The sequence below is a fragment of the Nerophis lumbriciformis genome, linkage group LG03 (genome assembly GCF_033978685.3).
Source record: "Nerophis lumbriciformis linkage group LG03, RoL_Nlum_v2.1, whole genome shotgun sequence".
Taxonomy (NCBI): Eukaryota; Metazoa; Chordata; class Actinopteri; order Syngnathiformes; family Syngnathidae; genus Nerophis; species Nerophis lumbriciformis.
The window spans coordinates 28045760-28067500 of record NC_084550.2 but is presented as its reverse complement, the minus strand read 5'-3'; the positions used below and the strand labels follow the sequence as shown (position 1 = coordinate 28067500).

At 41.3% G+C, this 21741-nt stretch overlaps 1 protein-coding gene across 2 annotated transcripts in view; it reads right to left on the bottom strand.

The window, feature by feature from the left end:
- The window catches only part of zswim5 (zinc finger, SWIM-type containing 5), a 136128-nt gene extending 125547 nt beyond the window's left edge, over positions 1–10581 (bottom strand). For both annotated transcript variants that reach the window (XM_072912828.1, XM_061936277.2), the window contains exon 1: positions 10056–10581. In XM_072912828.1, coding sequence (XP_072768929.1) covers positions 10056–10581 — 526 coding nt within the window. The remainder of the gene's footprint in view (positions 1–10055) is intronic.
- Positions 10582–21741: the final 11160 nt, after the last annotated feature.

The following is a 21741-nucleotide window of genomic DNA, read 5'->3' as shown; positions in this document are numbered from 1 at the left end:
TCTCACAGTCAATCTCTGTCAGGAGGAGGAACTTTGAGTTGCCAAGCGACAACCATGAAACCTTCAGGATTTAGAGAGCATCTGTAAAATTAAATTAAAGCAATAAAGAAAACCAACGTCGGTGAGATGTGTGCAACCCTGGTCACCCATCACAGGAAACGTCCAAAGGCTGTGTGCGCCAACAAGGACTTTGTGACTCCGTGTGAGAGGAGACCAATGTTAGTCTTAAGCCTAAGGCTATGTCTACACTGAGCCGGATAACCCCTGAAACAAATAATTATTTATCCTAAGCATCGTGTCAGCCACACTAAACCATCGTTTAAGGTAACCCTCCTAGGATAATTTTTTACACGGGTAAGTGCGCCGTGTATTTCTTGAATCTCCGGCTCTTTACTTTGTATGGACTCATTGATCGTTTACAAACTGAGTTCGGAGAGGAAGTGACGCCAGAAAGACCGCGCCCCACACAGGAAGTGAAGCTTCATAATAAAGCGGTTTCGTAACTCGGAGCTAACCACTGGAAATATGGAGGTGAGTCATCCAGACATGCCAGTGTTTCTCCTTCTACATGTACAGACGCTTGTGGAAATCACACATGAATACCTTAAGAATGAATTGTATGAATACCTTACCATGAATTGATTTACGTGGACCCCGACGACTTAAACAAGTTGAAAAACTTATTCGGGTGTTACCATCTAGTGGTCAATTGTACGGAATATGTACTGTACTGTGCAATCTACTAATACAAGTTTCAATCAATCAATCAATCAATCAAGAGAAAGCCATTGCAGCTATTTGGGATACAACACTTCTCAGACGGCAAGAGAACTTTCCAATGTCCGGGTCAGCTGTGATTCTACTTACGGAAAAACTTTGTCCATTTGTCGAAGGAGAGACAACGAGAATGCGAGCTCCCGTGGATGTGATAAAAAAGGTAGCGTGTGCTTTGTATTACCTGGCCGTCGAGGGAAGACTACGGAAAACATCGAATGCATTTGCACTGGCAAAGCAGACTGTATCAGTTATTGTCTGCCACGTATGTCGCGGACTCAACGTCTAGGTCCAGAGTATATAAAGTCACCAAAAAGGAATGGACAATGAAGGTGAAGGCAAAAGAGTGAGGAGTGTCCTGACCAGATATCCAGATCCCTAGACTGATTGTTGTAAAATGTTCTTTATCACATTGTTTACTTTCACGTGTCCATTAAAGATTTTATTAATTTATGATGTCTCAGGTGTGATCCACTACAATAGTTACACTGGATTCCAGTTCATTGAAATACCACAACACTGGATAATGTTCAGATAAGTTACATTTAAGAACTTGCACACAAAGCAACACTGGAGGTGATTATGACGTGCGCATTTTCCGCGCATGCGTATTAGGTCGCGTTGTGCCGGCTGACAGAGGGATTGAGGGGGTCTTAAACGACCAATTTGTGTGTGGACAAGGAAAAGGTTAGGTGGGATTTACCCTGGATAACCTTAGTGTAGAAGGGGCCTAAAGCAATGTTTACACCAAACGCTTTTGTGTGCCACCAAAATTGGCACTCCTACTTTTGTTTAAGCTTAGGCGGGAGGGTAATTTAACAAAAACAAACTATGCTCGGTAGAACTTGGCTCCGTAACAGACATTTGCCACCTGGCAATGTGAAAGAAGAGCTATTTGATCCTTTTAGAAGCACTTGAAAGAACCTATTACTGACTAAATGTTGAATTCAGTTGAAGTCTATTTTACTTGGTCAGAGTCACTGTTTCTTCCAAAGGCACCAGGGACCTAACACACCTTTACGTACCATTCTAGAGACAGAACCATGGAAGGGACACACATTGACGCACGGATCATTGCGAGCCCACTTCTCTGTGAACAAGGGGTTTTTCTACAGCTGGGTAACAAAGCATGACCCAATAATCCTACTGCGTGACTCAAGGCTAAGGAACCCCCCTTAACCTCCCCTCGTATCCCTTCCTCCCACTCTCTGAGAGGACTTTATCATATAGTCTGGAATGGACGCTTCTGGTCATACATGTGGCGTGTCGGGGGGGAGTTAGCTTTGATTGTTCTAATTATGACTGGGAGCTAAGAGTAGATTATGAACACACGGGTTGATGAGTTCTTGATGACCTCACTTCCCTCCTATCTGGGAGTATTAGTGTTGACTGAGGCTGGCAGACAATGGACTTTGCTTGCAATGTGTGTGTGTGTGTGTGTGTGTGCGTGTGCGTGTGTGGAGTGTACACAGTTGAAAGTCCTGAACCAGCCGCACGTTCAAATATTGTTCAGATTGTTGCATTGAAGACGGCCCTTTCCAAGAAAAATCAGGCCATTTTCAGCTTGTGTTGAAAGTGAAACATGATGCAAATTATTAAACGGGCTAGGATACATTGCTAGTTTATAGCCACGTTGGAGGAATGGGTTATATAATAGCCAAATACTGACTCATACTAAACAATTGTGTTTCTCATTCCCATATTATAACAGGGATTTCATTATTTGTATTTATTTTTTTCAATATCTTCTTAAGACGTAGTCCTTATCTGGTGTCAAACTTATCCTGCGCAGAAACATCCTGGTAGGTAGGTCTTTATTGTCGTTGCACAAGTACAACGGAACTTTGTTTTCAGCACAAACCCGTTCAAGATGAGACAAACAAACAGTGTACAGGGTTACAGAACAGGAACGCTGATGGGTCGCCACAGGGCGCCCCGTAAAGAAGACGGGAAAAAGGTCAACGCTGGGGGAGGATGGGTAAAAAAATGCAATCTAGAGTGGAGTGGGGGAAAAACCCTCCATAGCAAAGCACTTATACATATTACAACATACATCTCGAGACTTGCAACAGAGGGGGGGTAGTGGGGGCTACGGTGGCGGGCTGCAGCTCTTCAGGCACTGCCCAGCCGTCCAACAACCCTAAGCGATTCGCATCAAGGGTGTTGGATGGGGGGTGGGGTATGTGTGCGTGGCGTATATTTCAAACCACCAAATTCCCATTAATAGATAAAGAATAGATCACACACTACTTTAGGATTTGTTAAAGGGACTGTTTTCAAGCTGTCGTACTTAATGATATAAACTGCGGCACAAGCGGAGTGTCGCTAGCTAACATAGTCTGTCACTGAATCGTAACAACATGGCTGCAAATTGTTTATGTGCACGTGTTACCTGCGTGTGAGCAAAACAAATATTGATGTTTTGTTAACCACAAATGCTAACATAAATATGTGGGATCTGAGCCGAGGATGTCGTTGTGGCTTGTGCAGCCCTTTGAGACACTCGTGATTTAAGGCTATATAAGTAAACATTGATTGATTGATAACATAAGCTAGCCGTTTTGGTCGAAAAACTTGTATTTTTTGGAGGTGGGTGGCTTTTATTTTGCCACGGCGTCAATTCCATGCAGGGGAAACCCAGTCATATTAAGCATGTATAAAATGCTAATATTCAAAACACAGGAAGTGAGCACATTTTTGTTAATGGAAACATTCAAACACACCAGGAAGTGAATGAATAATCAAATTGTTCAGGCGTGGGGAAGTGGTCGGGTTAAATTAACTCCGCCGCTTTGTATTCCTTAACACGGTGTTTTTCAACCTTTTTTGAGCTAAGGCACATTTTTTTCAATAAAAAAATACGGAGGCACACCACCAGCAGAAAAGGTTAAAAAAATTAAACTCCACCAGGTTGTCGTGCCTTATTTTGAGTTTGTTGTTGTTTCCTGTGTGTAGTGCTTTAGTTCCTGTCTTGCGCTGTTATTTTGGTGACCCTTCCTGTTTTGTTGGTGTTCTCCTGTAGCAGCTTCACGCCTTCCTTTGAGTGCTATTCCCCTGCACCTGCTTTGTTTTCACAACCAAGACTATTTAAGTTGTGCGTACGCGATCCGTCTTCGTGGGGACATTGTTGATTGTCATGTCATGTACGGATGTGCTTTGTGGACCCTGTATTTTCTCCACATGCTGTAAGTTTTTGCTGTCGTCCAGCATTCTGTTTTTGTTGACTTTGTAGCCAGTTCAGTTTTACTTTTGTTTTACATAGCCATCCTTATGCTTTAGTGCCTTTTCTTAGCGGGACTTGCCTTTTGTTCATTTTTTGTTTAAGCGTTGCATACCTTTATACCTGCACGCGGTCTCCCGCTGTGCTCTGCATATTGGGATTACGACAAACCATCCTCGATGCGTTCCGACTTCTACAAAGCAATGAACTACCTAAGGAGTCATGTATGTGTGTGAAAAGGCTGTTAGCATATGGGCTAAAATAAATTAGCAGTGTAAAAAGACCGTTGATTCCACTTGCTGCTATTTCGCCAGCAGAAATGCGACAGAAACTGGTTCCCTGAGCCACAAACTGAGGAGCAAGCCAAAATCTTATCTCGCTGTCACACAACTATTTAACCGGTCTCGTGTTTTGTTGACAGAGAGACAAAACCGTGCGTCTGCCCGCTGTGACTGACCTTGGGGGCGATGACAATCTGTGGAGAGGCAGGTGAGACCGGAGGTGTTTGCTTTTCAGTACAGGGTGTTTTTGTTCGTTAAATTGTCAACCGTAGTCTATACCCAAAGGGAAGTCACTTTTTTTTAAACAAATACAAAGATATATAGATATCAGTTATGCGCCGCATGGTTGGTAGCAACATGCTAAATGTGCACGGTCGTGTTTATGGTAGCCGGAAGCGTCCCTCCTTGCCAACAATCTTTGCATCTGGTGCCCTATTACAGGCAATCATCGAGCAGCTAGAATGATCCTGGCATTACCAGTTGAATGAAGATGCCGCTGTAGGAGCACATGCTCGCAGAACGGACCGAGCCAGAAGCTACAAGGCTTCAAGTGAATCTCACAATTCACACAGTAATGGAGCGAAAACAACTGCTATTTAAAAAATGTTGTGTGAAGCTAAAGTGTGTAGCTTCCCCCTCGATACAATCAGTCGGGTTTACAGTAAGGGGTGCACACAAAAAATCGATTCACTTCCAAAAGCGCGATTCTTATTCATACCAAATTTTAAATCGATTCATAATTTTCTAAAATCCATAAAAAAATGTATGTATCCTTTTTTTTTAAAATTATTTTGTTATGAGAATTAATTTTCCAAAATACGTTTAAAGGTAATCTCCAGGCAAAAGTGTATACTTCTTCCCATTACCCTTTTGAGATATGTTTAATTTAATTCAGACCTGGGCAAATGAAGGCCCGGGGGCCACATGCGGCCCGTTGAGCTTTTCAATCTGCCCCGACGGACATTCCCAAATAATTTTTTTAGATCTTTAAGATGGAAACTGTAGCTGCCATTATGATGTGCACTCATGTTTTCTAATGACCGTAAGTCTTCAACTATACTAAGTATTTCCATGCTTGGAATTTGCGCTTTGGGATGATATACCAGGTACTATGGTAATCTAATTAGTTACTATGGTCATCTAATTAGTTGCTATGGTAATCTACGTCACAGCAGCTCAGACGAGGCACCAAGCAGTGTGGGCGGGAAGCGTTTCCACAGACACGGAAGGAGATTTTCACAACAAAGTTCTAAAGCTTAGTGATATATCACATATATCAGATTGTTGGTGGGTTTATTTTGTACCCCTCGCGTTCATATTTCACTGTTTGTTGCATTTTTGTTGCGTTTCACTTGATTGTAAAATATGTCGATCGAAAGGGGGTGGGACGTTCATATTTTGTCAATATTCAGTGTTTTATCGTACACACAAAAATTCTAATTTCCATTGCGTTTTTTAAGGCGGTCTGTCATAACAGTTTTAGCATTCAATCAGACATTATTGTGAGGTTTTGTATTAGTGTTCCTAAAAATATATAAACCGGCCCCCAGACACATTTTTTCTCTAAATGTGGCCTCCGAGTCAAAATAATTGCCCAGGCCTGATTTAATTGTATTTTATTTTATTAATTCAATTTTCTTTTTTTGTGAAATAATAATATTGCTATTGAGCACAAGACTGTTCAATGGAGATGTGTATGTATATTATGTACTACATGTATATTATGTACTACATGTATATTATGTACTACATGTATGATGTGGAGCTGACTATGACATACTCAATAAACAACAAACAAGGAGCCTTTCAAACCTGTAACCTGTGTTGAAAAAGTTTCATTACAATTAATACATCAAATAATACCGTATTTTCCGGACTATAGAGCGCACCGGAATATAAGCCACACCCACAAAATTTTAGAAGAAAAAAATATGTTTCCATATATTAGCCACCGACATATACGTTTTTTTACACTATTTTTTTTTCTTCTAAATGTTTACTTACATGCCTTAGCTGTTTCCAAACGGTGTCTGCAACACGGCAGTAAAACGGCTGATCGAACAAAACAGAAGTCACCGTCATGGACCCGCTAGCTGCGCAAGCTAGCTCTCCAACCAGCTAAACAGACTCAATAACTCCACGGTGACGTTTTGGTGAATTTACTAAGGAATTTGTGAAACTGACACCATACAAAAAGAATGCCGTTGTAAGTTAATAATACTAACACAGACTATTGTAAATGTGTTAGCATACTAGCTAATGCTAACAATACATAACATATGCATGAAAACACTCCTACAGACACCACACATGGGACGGTCTAGTAAGTATGAATTATTTTAGTTATATTGTAAAACTTACAAACTAACTGACAAATCATTTCGAGCAAAAACGCTATGAGCGCTTATGTCAAAACAGGAAGTACTTTTTTAGCCAACAAAACCTGCAGTGAGCGAACTCATCCAATAGATGACGCCTAGCACAAACAATAACACAACATTTCAGTCCTCTGCTTGGGTTTAATGCAAACTACTGAACACAAAACATGGGCATTAGCAGAAGAAAAAAAGTGCGTAAATAAGCCGCTCCCACTTATAAGCTGAAGAGTCAGGTGAAGGTGTCAAGAAAAGCCCTTTTCAACCAATTGAATGCAAGCAAATGCATTTGGACTGGCATAACAGTTATTGTTCGCCATGTATGTCACAGACTCAACGTCTAAATCTAGAGTATATAAAGTCACCAAAAAGGAATGGACAATGAAGGTGAAGGCAAGAGTGAGGAATGTCCTGACCAGATATCTAGATCCCTAGATTGATTGAAGTCAAATGTTATTTATCACATTGTTTACTTTCACATGTCCATTAAAGATGTGATTAATGTATGATGTCTCAGGTGTGATTCACTACCATAGGGCCCACAGCACACTGTATTCCAGTCCATAGAAATACCACAACACTGGATATTGTTCAGATAAGTTAAATTTAAGAACTTGCACACAAAGCAACACTGGAGGTGACTATGACGTGTGCATTTTCCGCGCATGCGTACTAGGTCACGTTGCGCCGGCTGACGGAGAGCGGTAGGGGGTCTTAAACGACCATTGTGTGTGTGGACAAGGATAAGGTTAGGTGGGATTTACCCTGAATAACCTGGAGAAGGGGCCTTAGATCGGTAAGGTCTAGACTAGATGCTAGTAGGGTTGTCCCGATACCAATATTTTCGTACCGGTACCAAAATGTATTTCGGTACTTTTCTAAATAAAGCGGACCACGGAAAATTTCATTATTGTCTTTATTTGAACAAAAAGTCTTAGGGGTACATTAAACGTATGTTTATTATTGCAATTTAGTCCTTAAATAAAATAGTGAACATACTAGACATCTTGTCTTTTAGTAGTAAGTAAACAAACAAAGACTCCTAATTAGTCTGCTGACGTATGCAGTAACATATTGTGCACTAAAAGAACACCCCCAGTCAACTTCAACCCTTGACTAACACCCTTCCCCACTCCACATCCCACCTCCCGGGATTGTAGATAACCAAATGTAAATAATCAAATGTATATACTTGTTCTTATGCTTTCTGAACTCACTATGTTCTCTGCTCGCAGTACATATCCTACCAAGTCAGACCTACACTGTTTCAATGTCCATTTCTCTGATGATGCAATTGTTTATGACTGAATTGTTGATATCAACCAAACTAATCCCACCCCCCGGATTGTAAATAATGTAAATAATTCAATGTATATACTCTGATGATTAACTTGTGTGATGACTGTATTATGATGATAGTATATATTTGTACCAAGAATTGATTTACGTGGACCCCGACTTAAACAAGTTGAAAAACTTATTGGGGTGTTACCATTTAGTGGTCAATTGTACGGAATATGTACTGTACTGTGCAATCTACTAATAAAAGTTTCAATCAATCAATCATTCAATTTATCCACCTATTATTTTGTCTACATTATGAGGGACAATATAACAATACAATACAACTAAAACTATTCTTACTTACTAAACCGTCCCAGGTGTGACGTCTACAGGAGTGTTTTCATGCGTGCTATTGTAATGTAAACAAGCTAGCGTTGTTATCATTAGCAAATATGTTTGTATTTGTTTCAACGTCACTTTATTGGGTCTGTTAAGCTGATTGGAGAGCTAGCTTCCGCCGCTAGTGGATCCACGACCATGACTTCTGTTTTGTTCAATCAGCCGTTTTACTGCCTTAAACGACAGTTGAGTGTGGCCGAAACAAGGCTTAGGCTAAGTCATTATTCGTTTAAGGGGTTATCCGGCTTAGTGTAGACATTGCCTTAGTGTAGAAGCGGCCTTATTGTAACGCCAGCCATCAATCAGCAATGCATGCTGGGACGGTTTCTTGTCCTAACACACCTCATACTTAGAACACAACCACCAGCAGCAATGCATTCTGGGCAACACTTGTGTGTGTTAATTCTACATTTGAAGAGTCGGGTGTCAAGAAAAGCAGTTTTAACCAATTGAATGCAATAATTTGGATGTTGTGCATGTAAACAGACTAGGGGGGGGCCATAACATTCCTCTTTTTCTTTACTATTCATGCGTTCCAATCCCATCAGATGTGCTCATGTAGAAACTGGAGTTGCGAGGGGGGCCATGACGCTAATGGAAGGAGATTTGCAGAATGGCCCTTTGTTTGAAAACATCCTCTCTGCAGAGCTGGAAATGTGAAACGATTATCGATCATCTCAACCGGGAGCCTTTAGTGCGGAATGCGTCTGGGCCAACGCACGGATTTAAACGTTGGGTGGAAGTACCCTGGCGGCTTGGGTCTGCTCGCCGCCAGAAGGTGTTTTCCACGTCGGTGTCGTCCGCGTCTCTTTGTCCACAGCGAGTAAACACAACTACGTGGGGGATTTTTTTTAAGGGGGGGGGGGGGGGGGGGGGGGGGGGGGGGGATTAACGTTGGATTAATCATTATAAAAGACCCAATAACAGCCTTTGTTCCTAGGCTAATCCATAGTTGAGAACTCTATCCAGTACGTATCGGCGACTGTCAGCGCCTTCTCCCCGCCTCTCCCTGCTCGTCTCCGGGGTCGGAGGCTCCATTCAGCCCCGGTCAAAAAAAAAAAAAAAAAGAAAAAAAAGTGTACAATCGCATATTCCTAAACGTTTCTGGTGGTTTTAAATTACAAGCAAACGTCTGGAGTTCGGTGCGATTCAAAAGGTACATATCGGCGACTGTCAGCGCCTCCTCCCCGCCTCTCCCTGCTCGTCTCCGGGGTCGGCGGCTCCAGTCAGCCCCGGTCGTCGACGCGTCATCCCCGTCAAAAAAAAAAAAAAAGTGTCCACTCACATATTCCTAAACGTGGTTTAAATTACAAGCAAACGTCTGGAATTTCGGTGCGATTCAAAAGGTACATATCGGCGACTGTCAGCGCCTCCCCCCCGCCTCTCCCTGCTCGTCTCCGGTTCGGAGGCTCCAGTCAGCCCCGGTCGTCGACGCGTCATCCCCGTCAAAAGAAAAAAAAAAAGTCTACACTCGCATATTCCTAAACGTTTCTGGTGGTTTTAAATTACAAGCAAACGTCTGGAGTTTCGGTGCGATTCAAAGGGAAAACAAAGCAGTTTAAAGCCACAATAGGGAAGCCCTTTAATTTTTAAATAACAGCTAAGCTAGCAAGCTACATTGTCACAACTTTACCCAAAAAACATGTTTTTCCCCATCAAAATGCATGGAAAACAAACTTCAAACTTCAGCACAAAAGTTCCGTGACAAATATTTCCACTTACCGACTTGTAACACGTTTTCCACGCAGCCGGTCTCAAGTAACTTGATCCCGCGGCGGAAAGGCAGCGCGTCTCCGGTTCCCACCGCTCCGCTCGTTCCCACCGCCGCCGCCGTCGTCGTCGTAGCAGCGGCGCTTGCGGCGGTCGGGGCTCCGGAGCTGGCACCCCCCGACCCGCTCGTGGCAGTAGCCGCAGCCGGACTCTCCTCGCCGGCTACCCGGCACTGAAAGGACGAGTACATGCATATCTCCTTCTCGTTGCGGGGGAAGGACCAGTAAACGATGCGGCGCTGCACGGGCTCCGGGATCCGCTCGAAGCGCTCCTCGACCCTCTCGAAGGCCCACTTCTCCGCCACCGCCTTCGCCGCGCAGTCCAGCAGGGACTCCGGGGAGCGGTGCCGGGACGCGGATAGCCCGCTGCCGGGCCCGGGGCCGGGGCCCCGGGGAGCGGGGCGCAGGCACGGTCGTTTGCTAGCCGGTGGCAGGGAGAGGAGAGGATGGAGCGGCGGGTCTCTGCGTCCTTCCGCCATGGCGAGCCGAACAACACTGACGGCGTGAGGACCCCGAGCGAGAATGTGAACGACTCGAGTCTTTTGAACGGCTCTTTTTAAGGGAATTGATTCCCGTTCGGGAGCCGCTTTTAATTGACATGCAAATTTTGCGTCGGCAATTGCCCATTCTGCAGGTGAATATTGCAAAGTAAGTAGAATTTATATAAACTTTTTTTCTAATAATAAAAATTTTTTTTTACATATGAAAATATGTTTTAAAACAATTATTTTTTAATTGTATTTATTTAATTTCTAACAAAAACTAATAAGACATAACATGAAACTTAAGATATAATATAATATAATGTATATATATATATATATATATACACACACACAAACACACATACATATATACTGTACATAAATATATACTATACTATAGTATTATATAGTATTTATATATATATATATATATATATATATATATATATATATATATATATATATATATATATATATATATATATCAGTGACGTGCGGTGAGGTTGATGGCTGGTGAGGCACTGACTTCATCACAGTCAGATTTACAAACATATGAACCCTAAAGAGTATTTTATTCACCATTTGATTGGCAGCAGTTAACGGGTTATGTTTAAAAGCTCATACCAGCATTCTTCCCTGCTTGGCATTCAGCATCAAGGGTTGGAATTGGGGGTTATTAAATCACCAAAAATGATTCCCGGGCGCGGCGCCGCTGCTGCACACTGCTCCCCTCACCTCCCAGGGGGTGATCAAGGGGATGGGTCAAATGCAGAGGACACATTTCATTACACCTAGTGTGTGTGTGACAATCATTGCTACTTTAACTTAACTTTAACTTTACACATACAAACTGTAGCACACAAAAAAGCACATTTAATTAAAAAAAACTTTATTATGGTCTTACCTTTACTTATAAAATAAGTCTATGAGCCGCTGTTGTGCTGGATTAATGCACCCCCTGACGAGAGTGTTATATCAACTAAAGCCCTCACTTAAACTTTCCACGTGCAAGATTGAATCTATTTAAAAAAGTGTAACCGAGGGTTTATAAATGTCGCCTATACTGTATGAAACTACAAAATAAACACGGAGGCTCCAGTTTACACGAGGACCACTTTATTTACGTTCTTTCAAAAACTTCCGCTCCACTCCAACGTGTCATCACTTCCGCTCTTAGCGCCTTCAAAATAAGAGCTCAAGGCATATACTGTATAACAGCGCATAACAGGAACTTAACATCACTGTAACAAACGCACCCAAGTTCTCCGGGTGTCTCTGCCACTACGCAATTAAGGAGTCACGGGTGGGACCTGATATTGGGAATGATTAATATAGTAAATAAACACAAGACGTGTATAACTATTAGCCACAAGATGATCAGGCTCGTATTTAATATGCCACAAATTAATCCCGCATTACAAACACCTCCCCCCTCCCGTCCATATAACCCGCCAATACAACTCAAACACCTGCACAACACACTCAATCCCACAGCCCAAAGTACCGTTCACCTCCCCAAAGTTCATACAGCACATATATTTCCCCAAAGTCCCCAAAGTTACGTACGTGACATGCACATAGAGGCATGCACGATCAAATGTTTGGAAGCCGCAGCTGCGTACTCACGGCACCGCGTCTGCGCATCCAACTCAAACTCCTCCTGGAAAAAGAGTCCGTTGTGCCAGTTCTCCACAGGCCAATGGAAAGTCCACAAAAAAGGTAAAAAATGAGGATTCTTCCATGAAGTGGCTCCGTAGCAAAAACGCTGGGTCTGACAGGTGCTCCTAGGTGGTTTATGACGTCAATTTCCGCTTCCGCCCGGACTGATAGCACCGGATGCCTTTTATATCCCCACATATTATCAAGCTACATTTTTAACATTAACATGATTATTTGATACGCCTGTAACAGTTTATAATAGGTAAATGGATGACATAATAAGTATATATATATTTATTTTCCCAGCTGAGCACAAGTTAACTGTGACTGGCAATATTCATTATATATATACGCCTCGATGGACCCCTATGGCCATTACATCACAAAGAGGAAAGCCCATAAAAATAGGTTACAAAAGTTATTTAATAAGAAGCCAAAAAGTGCAAAAACAATAATGTTCGTGTTGGAGGAGTTGTGAATTAGATACGCCTGCAGTCTGCAGGTGTACCTAATGTTGTGGCCCAGCAGTCATTCGCAACTCCTCCAACACGAACATTATTGTTTTTGCACTTTTTGGCTTCTTATGAAATAACTTTTTTAAATAGATTCAATCTTGCACGTGGAAAGTTTAAGTGTGGGTTTTAGTTGATATAACACTCCCATCAGGGGTTGCCGTGCATTCCACAGCGGGGGTGCAGGAGGCGGGGCTACTAGAGCCTCAGCCAGTGCGTCTTTTGCAGCCGTTTTATGATCGCTCAGCACAAGAAATACTTTACACACATACAGTTGTTGACAAATTACACTGTACATTATATACCTCAGCTAACTAAACTATGGAAATGTATAATATAGTTCATATAGCAATACAGTCTCACTGCACAGCAGACCAGCAGTTAGCCGAGTCCGTCCATGTTGAGGCACTAAGTGACGTGCCTCGACTGGCTGCTGTTCACCGCACCGTCTCTTCTCAGTATTTGAACAGCAAATGTGAAAATTCAGCGATTTTGAATAAAAATAATCTAAAACTGGTGAAGTTAAATTGAAAATAACTTTATAGTATAATCACTGGATACATTTAACAATTTAATATATATTTTTTTCTTTTTACATTTTTTTTCTTTCCATGATGGCACGTGAGGCCCCGCCTCACTTGCCTCTAGTGACTGCACGTCACTGATATATATATATATATATATATATATATATATATATATATATATATATATATATATATATATATATATATATATATATACATATGTGTAGTTAAAACGCCAAAGCAGGGACATATGGCACCGGCTTATGGAATGTTTACAATGAAAACACAACAAAAATACAATTATAGCCTATATATTTCAGAATGAGTCCCACCAATAGAGTATTTTTTCGCGTAGATTAAATTATTCTGAGCTACATCTTATCGTATAACTGACACTAGTGCTTGTTTATTTAACATATGAAAATATGTTTTAAGTTAAGTTAAAGTTAAAGTACCAATGATTGTCACACACACACTAGGTGTGGTGAAATTTTTCCTCTGCATTTGACCCATTCCCTTGATCACCCCCTGGGAGGTGAGGGGAGCAGTGGGCAGCAGCGGTGCCGCGCCCGGGAATCATTTTTGGTGATTTAACCCCCAATTCCAACCCTTGATGCTGAGTGTCAAGCAGGGAGGTAATGGGTCCCATTTTTATAGTCTTTGGTATGACTCGACCGGGGTTTGAACTCACAACCTACCCATCTCAGGGCGGACACTCTAACCACTAGGCCACTGAGTAAAACAATTATTATTTTTTTAACTGTATTTATTTTTATTTCTCTATGTAAATTTAACTTTTCGGGGTCCTTATTCTAGTTCAAGCATACACACTACAAGTGAAAGTCAAAACATTTTAATATCGTGCAAAGGTTGGTTTATTCCAGCAATTACATTTACTAGTAACGCCGTTAGTTTCGGCGGTAACTAGTAATCTAACGCGTTATTTTTTTTTATTCAGTAATTTAGTTACCGTTACTACATGATGCGTTACTGCGTTATTTTACGTTACTTTTGATGTAGTATCGGCTAGAAACAGAAGCGCTGCGGTGTCTTTCTTCTGAATCTTCCTCTGTCACAAGCCGGAGAGAAGAAAAGAGGCGCGGCCTATGTGTGTGTGTGTGTGGGTGTGGTGAGGCACACAACTGATCCGCGGTTTGATACATGAAACAAACAAAAAAAGTGGTTGGCACGTTCAGTCCACACACAGCGTGGTCATGGCGAGCGGAGTAACGGAGGAGCTTGAACGCCCGCGCCATTTAATCGGTGTGTTTATAAGTGCAGACTCGGTTGTGCAAAACGAGGGTTTTAAACACATGCTGAACGTGCTTGAACCACGTTACGACATCCCGTCGCGCACCCACTTCAGCAATAAGATTGTGCCAGATCTTTGGGACGGCGTGGCGCAGTGGAAGAATGGCCGTGCGCGACCCGAGGGTCCCTGGTTCAATCCCCACCTAGTACCAACCTCGTTGTGTCCTGAGCAAGACACTTCACCCTTGCTCCTGATGGGTGCTGGTTAGCGCCTTGCATGGCAGCTCCCTCCATCAGTGTGTGAATGTGTGTGTGAATGGGTAAATGTGGAAGTAGTGTCAAAGCGCTTTGAGTACCTTGAAGGTAGAAAAGCGCTATACAAGTACAACCCATTTATCATTTATTTATCATTTATGAGCAGGAGAAGAAAAAAGTTGTGGATGAACTATCCCGAGCATCAGCTGTTGCGCTCATGACAGACGGGTGGACGTCCAGCGGAACTATAAGCGCTCACTTCATCACAGCAGACTGGGAGATGAGAAGACACGCCCCCTCTACGAGAGTCACCTTGCGCAGGTACTGACACAAGCAGTGGAGGAATGGAAGATAAAGATATCCCAGTCACACGTGATAATGCCAAAAAGCAAATAATTACAGAGAATGAGGCAGGACTGGGATCACAGATAGGTGCTTTGCACATGTAGTGAATTTGGCATCACAGAAGGGAATCTCAGTCAATAGGATGGAGCGCCTCTTTGGGAGGATCAGGAAGGTTTCCTACTTCCACCCAAGCACAACAGCTGCTCATGTGCTTAAGACAAAGCAAGAAATGCTAAAGCTGCCTGCTCATACATGATGTCCCAACGAGGTGGAACTCCACTTATGATATGTTGGAGCAGCAGGCAGCTATATACTCTGCATTGACCCACAACACCCTGAAGACAAATGTCACCCTGTCTGATGATGATGTGAGAGTGGCAGATGAGGTCCTCTAGGTGCTTAAACCCCTCAAAAGTGTTCCATCTCTACTGAGCACTGAAACTTCACCATCTGTGTCAATGATCCGGCCACTGAAAACAAGTATTCTACAATCCATGGCTCCAAGTGTGGAAGACAGCAGCATCACTCCAGATGTCAGGCTTTATTTCACTATCTATGTTTCAAGGAAGATGATGTTTCTTCTTATGTTGCACTTAAACTTGTTTTTTATTAATGGTCATTGCCATCCATCCATCCATCTTCTTCCGCTTATCCGAGGTCGGGTCGCGGGGGCAGCAGCCTAAGCAGGGAAGCCCAGACTTCCCTCTCCCCAGCCACTTCGTCCAGCTCCTCCCGGGGGATCCCGAGGCGTTCCCAGGCCAGCCGGGAGACATAGTCTTCCCAACGTGTCCTGGGTCTTCCTCGTGGCCTCCTACCGGTCGGACATGCCCTAAACACCTCCTTAGGGAGGCGCTCGGGTGGCATCCTGACCAGATGCCCGAACCACCTCATCTGGCTCCTCTCAATGTGGAGGAGCAGCGGCTTTACTTTGAGCTCCCCCCGGATGACAGAGCTTCTCACCCTATCTCTAAGGGAGAGCCCCGCCACCCGGCGGAGGAAACTCATTTCGGCCGCTTGTACCCGTGATCTTGTCCTTTCGGTCATAACCCAAAGCTCATGACCATAGGTGAGGATGGGAACGTAGATCGACCGGTAAATTGAGAGCTTTGCCTTCCGGCTCAGCTCCTTCTTCACCACAACGGATCGATACAGCGTCCGCATTACTGAAGACGCCGCACCGATCCGCCTGTCGATCTCACGATCCACTCTTCCCTCACTCGTGAACAAGACTCCGAGGTACTTGAACTCCTCCACTTGGGGCAAGATCTCCTCCCCAACCCGGAGATGGCACTCCACCCTTTTCCGGGCGAGAACCATGGACTCGGACTTGGAGGTGCTGATTCTCATCCCAGTCGCTTCACACTCAGCTGCGAACCGATCCAGTGAGAGCTGAAGATCCTGGCCAGATGAAGCCATCAGGACCAAATCATCTGCAAAAAGCAGAGACCTAATCCTGCAGCCACCAAACCGGATCCCCTCAACGCCTTGACTGCGCCTAAAAATTCTGTCCATAAAAGTTATGAACAGAATCGGTGACAAAGGGCAGCCTTGGCGGAGTCCAACCCTCACCGGAAATGGTCATTGGTCCAAGTTTAAAGAAAGGAGGAATGCCTTTTTATGTTGCACTGTTTTTCCATTAATTATGTTAAAAGGAAAATAAAAATGCATGTCAAGTTGATCAACAGATTGTATTATTCTCCAGTGCAATAACAGTACTGAAATGAAGGCAAAAAGGGCATTAATGGGAGCTTTAAAAAAAAAAGAAGAAAAAAAGAAGTAACTAAATAGTTACTTTTCACAGTAACGCATTACTTTTTGGTGTAAGTAACTGAGTTAGTAACTGAGTTACTTTTGAAATAAAGTAGCTAGTAACTGTAACTAGTTACTGGTTTTCAGTAACTCACCCAACACTGCATATAACGTGGTACATTACTAATTATTTATTTGCATGTGGTAATCAATTTAATCTATTTAAGGAACTATTTATCATTATCATTAGTAGTAGTTATCTGGGGCGAGCAGAGCCAAAAAAACAAACAAACAAACAAACAAATAAAAAAAACCAGCTCCTTCAACAGAGCAGAAGTTCCCATCAGTACAATGCAAATAGTTTTACTTCTAGAAATGTCCCTATTTACTTATTTTTGGATCACAATCTTAACATCAGCATGAATATGGTAATAATATGTTGTCTGTTCTAGTTTAATAAAGTTGAAATGGAGAAAATAATATATTCAAATACGATATTTTGCTATTTCCCCACTTGTAAAAATCTGCAAAAATCAGAGGATGCTTGATTTAAAAAAATGCAAGTTGAATATTGCTCGTTTTCAGAATAAAAGTCCTGATCATTTCAACACAAATCCGAATCAAGTAAAACTAACTAACTGCATGGACTCACTCGTCCTTTTTGTTTGATATTTTGTCAACTCTTTTTCTGCTGTGACCTAAAACCCAAACACTAATTAGCCGTAAACCAGACAAGACTTCCGGTCTTTTCTTTTGAAAAAAAACAACAAAAAACAGTGATTTTCCAAGCGGACAGGTCGAGATTGTGTCACTGCCATACAAAAAGTAACCACTTGTCAATCAAAAGGATAACAATTGTTGTAAAATGTGTTGATTTCAAGCAGTTATTTAGTTTATTCTTAAATAAATAAACACTCTTTGATGATTAGTCATCAATGGAATGGATAAAATAAGATATTCTTCATCTCAGTATGTTAATAATGACTGAATTAATTAATTACATATTACAAAACTGTTGTGTATACCAATTCACAGATGTTATTTTATTATATAAAAAGGTCAGTAAATTATTCTATATATTTGTAAACGCTCTGAAGTGGGAAAGGGGTAGGATTAAATAAGCTTTGCTTCTTCCTACTCCTTTTCGGACATGATGTCAAGTGAAATGATTTGAAACTGTGTGATGTATTATGCTGTAAGTGTGTTCATGTTCCAAATAAACTAAAAAAAAGAAAGAAAGAAACCATTATTGAGTCTCACAATGAATATTTATAGTATTTATCTACTTACTCATTTAATATTTATCTAGTAATTTATTTATGTTTCGGTTTGAGTGCAGGAAGTGAACAAACAAAGGTGTTAAAATTGCTAAAAAATTGAAAAAGGGGTAGGATTAAATGAGATCTGCTTCTTCCTACTCCTTTTCGGGCATGTTGCAATGACAAATATGTGACGTACCATATTGCAACTTCATCATTAACTAATAACATGACCAGAGCCAAAGTCATTTATACTTCTTTTAAATGCATTTGTTAATTGACCATTGGACAAAGTTCCTCTTGCAATCTGCATTTTATATGAAATACAGAGCAATGGTTGTCACTTGGGTCTCCAAGTTCGACCATAATGGCCAACATTAAAATACAGTAGCGTAGTAGGCCCAAGTCTGTATTCAGTGTTTCCCACACATTCATTTATTTGTGGCGGCCCGCCACGAAAGAATTACGTCCGCCACAAATGGATTTTTTGGCTTTTGACTCGCTCGACCGCTCATAAAAGCAATGGGACTGTCTGTGAATGCACCTTGCAGTTACAACTCCGGTGCAGTAGGTGGCGGTAGCCTACTATGCATTGTAACTCCGCCAATAGCACTTCATTCACCTGGTGGGCCAGAAGAAGAAGAAGTAAAAGAACGGACCGACCGGATCAAAATACGAGGGTAATATAGGTTATAGGTAGATAAGTTATAGCTGCATCGCTCGCGGCTCGTCATATATTTAACGTTAATCCACGATTTCCCCGAGCGTTTCACTGTTGGTGATCAGCCTGACGCTGCTTCATTAACACCGCCGCTGTCTGTCCGGGGCAGACGCACGTAATAACAATCACGTGTTTTCATACCGACGAGCTAACGTGTCCAGGTTCTAACCCTGTTGTCAATAAACACACGTGGAGACTGTGCTTCAGATACTGCATTAATACTCAAGCTAAAATGTCCACTGTCCACTGCAGCATGTGAATGCAATGAAAAGAATAAAATCTGAGCCAACCAGCTGTTAAATGTTGTCCAGGTTAATGTTTTGGCCATTAAAGGCCCTTCATTTCAAGATTTCAACTGTGATCGGGCTTTAAACAGGTGGCTGACCTGTTCAGATGGGTGTAACTGCTACTGGTCAAATAATGTGAAATAGCATTTAATTATACATGTATGCAATGCCATTTAAATGTAATTATAGATAATAATAATAATAAATACTGTGTAGTGTTGTAAATAGTCAACGGGAAGGATTTTAGTAAGATATAAACCTAGGCAGGACAAGTAAAAATATTGGGGCAAGTAGATTTGAGAAGTCGGGCAAGTAGAAACATTAGGGCGGAGGCAACAGGTGAGACTCAGCAAACACTGAAAAATAAAGCAGGGCCAGATCAGAAATGCACTTTTCTCATGAAAAGGGTCCTAATTTATATTCTTATGTGCCTTATAGAGAGGACCACGACAAAACATACACCTCTGCCTCTGTTTCACTTTATGTTGCTGGTAAATAATATGGTTGTAGTAGTAGGCTAAAGTTAAATTATTTAGTATTCACTAATTAAAGGGGCAGAGCTTTAAGAGACATTTTAGCTTTTATATTTTATAAGATATATTTTTTGTAAGAACCACAATTAATAAATATATTTCAGTGAATAACTAATTGTTCAAATCTGTATATAAATATGTACATAAAGTGTTGTAATTATATTCCAACTCCGCGTTCTTCTTGGTCATCGCCGCTGCCGCCGCCACCCCCCGCCCACACCACCACAAATAGATGCCTGCCCTGTGGGAAACACTGTGTATTAAAAACAAGTTCGAGGTTTTATTTAGCAAGTATAATATAACATTACACTCATTTTGAACAGTCACACTGTGTTTGAATAGAGGACAATACAACTGTTACAATTACAGTATTTAAAGAAGTCATTATTTGGCATACCACACTTTGAGAATCGCTGATCTCGGGAATTAACCCAACTCTCCGCCGTGTGAATAACAAAGTTGCTAATTCAATTCCCACCAATATGTGTGCCATGCGTGTCACTGACCCGAGGTCAGCCAATACACATTCATTCATTCATTCACTCACTTCCATTCATGCGGAGGATTTGGAGCCTTCAGACTCTTGAGGCTGAATCAGCATTTCAAAGCATCGACACGAATAAACAATCTATGATCGTTTTTGTGCAAGAACAACTTTGACTAGAAGGTTTAAAACGGCGTTTAGAACATCATAGTGTATAAATAAATGTAAATAAAAGGTTAAGTGTTAGCACAGCGGTTCGTAACCTTTTTGACTGGGGGCCACGGGGCCCACTCAAATATTTACTCTGAATTTGAAATCTTAGTCTTGATTTTATTCATATTCAATAATTATAACTATATATTTTCAACACTTTGGCTTCTCAGCAGGCACAAGGCATTGATACAACGTTGATTATACTTACATGTTTTTTTTAAAACTGACTTTGAAACAAGGTTGCAAAATAGTTGTACTTGTACATTGAGACAACGTTGACATCTAACGTTGGATCCGCGTTTTTGGTTCGGGAAATGACCAAATTTCAATGTCAAATCAACTTAAAAACCCAACATTGATTAAACGTTGTCAAAAAGCATGTTGTTTCAACGTTGTATTTGTGTTATAGAGTATTAGTTCGAAAAATGACCACATTTCAATGGTCAAATCAACGTCAGAACCTGACATTGATTAAACGTCGTCAAAAAGCATGTTGTTTCAACGTTGTATTTGTGTTGTAGAATATTGGTTGAAAAATGACCAAATTTCAATGTCAAATCAACGTCAGAACCCAACATTGACTAAACGTCAACAAAAACCATGTTGTTTCAATGTTGTAGAATATGGTTGAAAAATGACCAAATTTCAATGTTAAATCAACGTCAGAACCCAACATTGATTAAACTTTGTCAAAAAGCATGTTGTTTCAACGTTGTATTTGTGTTGTAGAATAATGGTTGGAAAATGACCAAATTTCAATGTCAAATCAACGTCAGAACCCAACATTGATTAAATGTCAACAAAAAGCATGTTGTTTCAATGTTGTAGAATATGGTTGAAAAATGACCAAATTTCAATGTTAAATCAACGTCAGAACCCAACATTGATTAAACGTTGTCAAAAAGTATGTTGTTTCAATGTTGTATTTGTGTTGTAGAATATTGGTTGGAAAATGACCAAATGTCAATGTCAAATCAACGTCAGAACCCAACATTGATTAAATGTAATAAAAAAAGCATGTTGTTTCAACGTTGATGTCTAACATAAGATCCACATTGTTGGTTGGGAAATGACCAAAATTCAATGTCAAATCAACGTCAAAAAGCATGTTGTTTCAACGTTGTATTTGTGTTGTGGAATATTGGTTGGGAAAATGACCAAATTTCAATGGTCAAATCAACGTCAGAACCCGACATTGATTAATTGTCATCAAAAAGCATGTTGTTTCAACGTTGTATTTGTGTTGTAGAATACTGGTTGGAAAAATTACCAAATTTCAATGTAAAATCAACGTCAGAACCCGACATTGATTAAATGTCGTCAAAAAGCATGTTGTTTCAACTTTGATGTCTAACGTTG